The sequence below is a fragment of the Alligator mississippiensis genome, chromosome 4 (genome assembly GCF_030867095.1).
Source record: "Alligator mississippiensis isolate rAllMis1 chromosome 4, rAllMis1, whole genome shotgun sequence".
Taxonomy (NCBI): Eukaryota; Metazoa; Chordata; order Crocodylia; family Alligatoridae; genus Alligator; species Alligator mississippiensis.
In genome coordinates, this window is record NC_081827.1 from 171,155,846 (window position 1) to 171,159,484 (window position 3,639).

Sequence of the window (3,639 nt, forward strand, 5' to 3'; positions counted from 1 at the left end):
TTTGAGCGATACATAACAAGAGCGGAGCATTTAGAAACCAACTTAATCTGTCTTAAAATTAAAGCTGCTGGATAAATTCACTTCTTCTGCCACACCACAGAAGAACTTAACCTTCATGCTGTAACAGCAACTCCAATCCCACACTTATAAAACACAAGGTGGCTTTTAAAATCCTAGCAAAGATTACTCTGCAAATGAGCAGGGGCTGTTGATTTCTGTTTTAATGATCCTGGGCATTTATATATAAACATCAAGGGATACATATATATATATAAACATCTTTGTCTACCTCTTCATGACAGTGTTGATTTTAGGGGGTACACACACACACACACATACTCACCCTTGATATATATATCAAGGTATATATACAAATAGATATAGAAATCAACACCCCCTGAAATCAACACCACTGATTTCTATTTTAATGATCCTGGGTGTTATATATATATATATGTATGTGTGTGTGTGTGTGTGTGTGTGTTCTAGTGGCCCAATATATATATATACACATACATATCTCGATATGTATCTATATCTATCTATGCCTTTGATATAAGGGGATATAAATGATATATCCCTTTGATATATATAAATGCCCAGGATCATTAAAATAGAACTCAACACCCCCTGCTCATTTATGGAGTAATCTTTGCTCCTATTTAAAAAGCCGCCTTGTGTTTTATAAGTGTGGATTGGAGTTGCTATTACAGCGTGAAGTTCAGTTCTTTTGTGGCAAGATAATTTATCCAGCAGCATTAATATATATATAATGAATTGTCCAATGAATGGTACTTTACTCTGAGGGCAGCCTCGGAATCCTGCTCCCAGAGGACGTCTTTTTCCTATTTCATTTCGCAGCTCCACAGCTGCAAGAAGGAGCTCGCCGAAAGCCCCGCACCCCCGGCGCTCGCAGGAAGGGTGTTTCTGGGGAGCGGAGAGAGAAAGCTTTCCGCGCAAGGCCCCCCCGCGCAGCCGGGTGCGCAGTTGCGCGCCGCCGCTCATCAGATCCGGGGAAAACTTTTCCTCAACTTTTCCTCTGATCGCAACCCAGCCCCCTCCTCTAGCCCTGCCCTCCCCCCTCCCCCTGCGACCACCAATCCGCTGCAGCGCTGCGGGGACAACACGGGACGCGATTGGCGGGGGCTGGGCCGCGGGGCCCCGCCCGCCGCGCGGTTTGTGAATGGGGCCCGGCGGGGCGGGGCGGCAGACGGAGCCGTGTGTATCTTTTGTGCGCCCAGCTCGGGCCGGAGCTGTCGCTATCGCCGGGAGAGGGGGCAGACACGCGGCGGCCGTCCGCTCCTCGCCGCGCTGCGCCGCGCCGCCGCCGGATTGTAAAAGTTACTGGAGCCCCCGGGCGGAAGAGACGGCTGCCCGCAGGCCGGGCTCGGCGGGAGCGGAGCCGCCGCGCGGAGACTCTGCCGGGTTCGTGCCTTTCCTCCCCGCGGCGGTGACGTCCCCGGGAACTTTTGCTGCCCCCGCTGCCTGGGGCGGGAGGACGTGAGCGCTGACCCGCAGCGCGCCGGCCCCGCGCCCCGCGCTGGCGGCGGGGGGAGCCGAGGCCGCGCCCGCCCCGGCCCCGGCCCCGGCCCCGCCGCGACGCTGAGGATGTGGCGGGGCCTGGCCGCCCTGCTGGGCGCCCTGCTGGCCGTGCCGGCGGCGCAGCAGTACCACGGCGAGAAGGGCATCTCGGTGCCGGACCACGGGTTCTGCCAGCCCATCTCCATCCCGCTGTGTACGGACATCGCCTACAACCAGACCATCCTGCCCAACCTGCTGGGCCACACGAGCCAGGAGGACGCGGGGTTGGAGGTGCACCAGTTCTACCCGCTGGTCAAGGTGCAGTGCTCGCCCGAGCTCAAGTTCTTCCTGTGCTCCATGTACGCGCCCGTGTGCACGGTGCTGGAGCAGGCCATCCCGCCGTGCCGCAGCCTGTGCGAGCGGGCGCGCCAGGGCTGCGAGGCGCTCATGAACAAGTTCGGCTTTCAGTGGCCCGAGCGGCTGCGCTGCGAGCACTTCCCGGTGCACGGCGCGGGCGAGATCTGCGTGGGCCAGAACACGTCGGAGGCCGGCGGCGGGGGCGGCCGGGCGGGCGCCACGGGGCTCCCGCCCGCCGCCGCCGGCTCCCCGCCGGCCCCGGCCACGCCGCCGCCCGCCGCCGGCTTCGCCTTCTCGTGCCCGCGGCAGCTCAAAGTGCCGCCCTACCTGGGCTACCGCTTCCTGGGCGAGCGCGACTGCGGGGCGCCGTGCGAGCCGGGCCGGCCCGACGGGCTGATGTACTTCAAGGAGGCCGAGGTGCGCTTCGCCCGCCTCTGGGTGGGCGTGTGGTCCGTGCTGTGCTGCGCCTCCACGCTCTTCACCGTGCTCACCTACCTGGTGGACATGCGGCGCTTCAGCTACCCCGAGCGGCCCATCATCTTCCTGGCCGGCTGCTACTTCATGGTGGCCGTGGCGCACGTGGCCGGCTTCGTGCTGCAGGAGCGCGCGGCCTGCGCGGAGCGCTTCGCCGAGGACGCCTACCGCACCGTGGCGCAGGGCACCAAGAAGGAGGGCTGCACCATCCTCTTCATGATCCTCTACTTCTTCGGCATGGCCAGCTCCATCTGGTGGGTCGTGCTGTCGCTCACCTGGTTCCTGGCGGCCGGCATGAAGTGGGGCCACGAGGCCATCGAGGCCAACTCGCAGTACTTCCACCTGGCGGCCTGGGCCGTGCCGGCCGTCAAGACCATCACCATCCTGGCCATGGGGCAGGTGGACGGCGACCTGCTGAGCGGCGTGTGCTACGTGGGGCTCTACAGCGTGGACTCGCTGCGCGGCTTCGTGCTGGCGCCGCTCTTCGTCTACCTCTTCATCGGCACGTCCTTCCTGCTGGCCGGCTTCGTGTCGCTCTTCCGCATCCGCACCATCATGAAGCACGGCGGCACCAAGACCGAGAAGCTGGAGAAGCTCATGGTGCGCATCGGCGTCTTCAGCGTGCTCTACACCGTGCCCGCCACCATCGTGCTGGCCTGCTACTTCTACGAGCAGGCTTTCCGCCCCGCCTGGGAGCGCACCTGGCTGCTGCAGACCTGCAAGACCTACGCCGTGCCTTGCCCCGGCCACGTGGCGCCCGCCAGCCCCGACTTCACCGTCTTCATGATCAAGTACCTCATGACCATGATCGTGGGCATCACCACCGGCTTCTGGATCTGGTCCGGCAAGACCCTGCAGTCCTGGCGGCGCTTCTACCACCGGCTCAGCAGCGGCAGCCAAGGGGAGACGGCGGTATGAGGGCAAGCCTGCCTCCCTCCCTCCCTTGCCCCCTGCCCTGCCCTGCCCTGCCCTGCCCTGCCCTGCGGGCGCCCCGGGAAGCCCTGGTGGCGCCCGGCGCGGGGGCTCAGGCCCGGCCTTACGGACTAAGTGCCCTTCCAGGCTCCCTGCATTGTTTTATTCCCGGGCAGCCCTGCCTGGGCGGGAGGTGAAGCCGGATCTCCCGAGGGGGGCGGCGGCCGGGCCGGCTTTCCTCTCCTGGCCGATCCCCAGCCCAGCCCGGCAGAGCGATCCCCTGGCAGCTGGACGCCTGCTCGGGACGGGGCTGCCTTTGCCTCGGAGATCACACCGCATCCCGACTCGCGTGGGGTGTCCATGCTGCTTGGGGGG

General features: G+C 62.9%; 1 protein-coding gene across 1 annotated transcript; it reads left to right on the top strand.

Moving 5' to 3' along the window:
• The first annotated feature begins 1,176 nt into the window (after positions 1 to 1,176).
• Positions 1,177 to 3,349, top strand: FZD7 (frizzled class receptor 7). Its single transcript, XM_006273509.4, has one exon. The coding sequence runs from the start codon at positions 1,609 to 1,611 to the stop codon at positions 3,268 to 3,270; it is 1,662 nt and encodes a 553-aa protein (XP_006273571.2). The 5' UTR covers positions 1,177 to 1,608; the 3' UTR covers positions 3,271 to 3,349.
• Positions 3,350 to 3,639: the final 290 nt, after the last annotated feature.

Bases quoted from the DNA above. Each gene is read 5' to 3' on its own strand.
- FZD7 (XM_006273509.4), top strand. From the start codon at position 1,609: ATGTGGCGGGGCCTGGCCGCCCTGCTGGGCGCCCTGCTGGCCGTGCCG.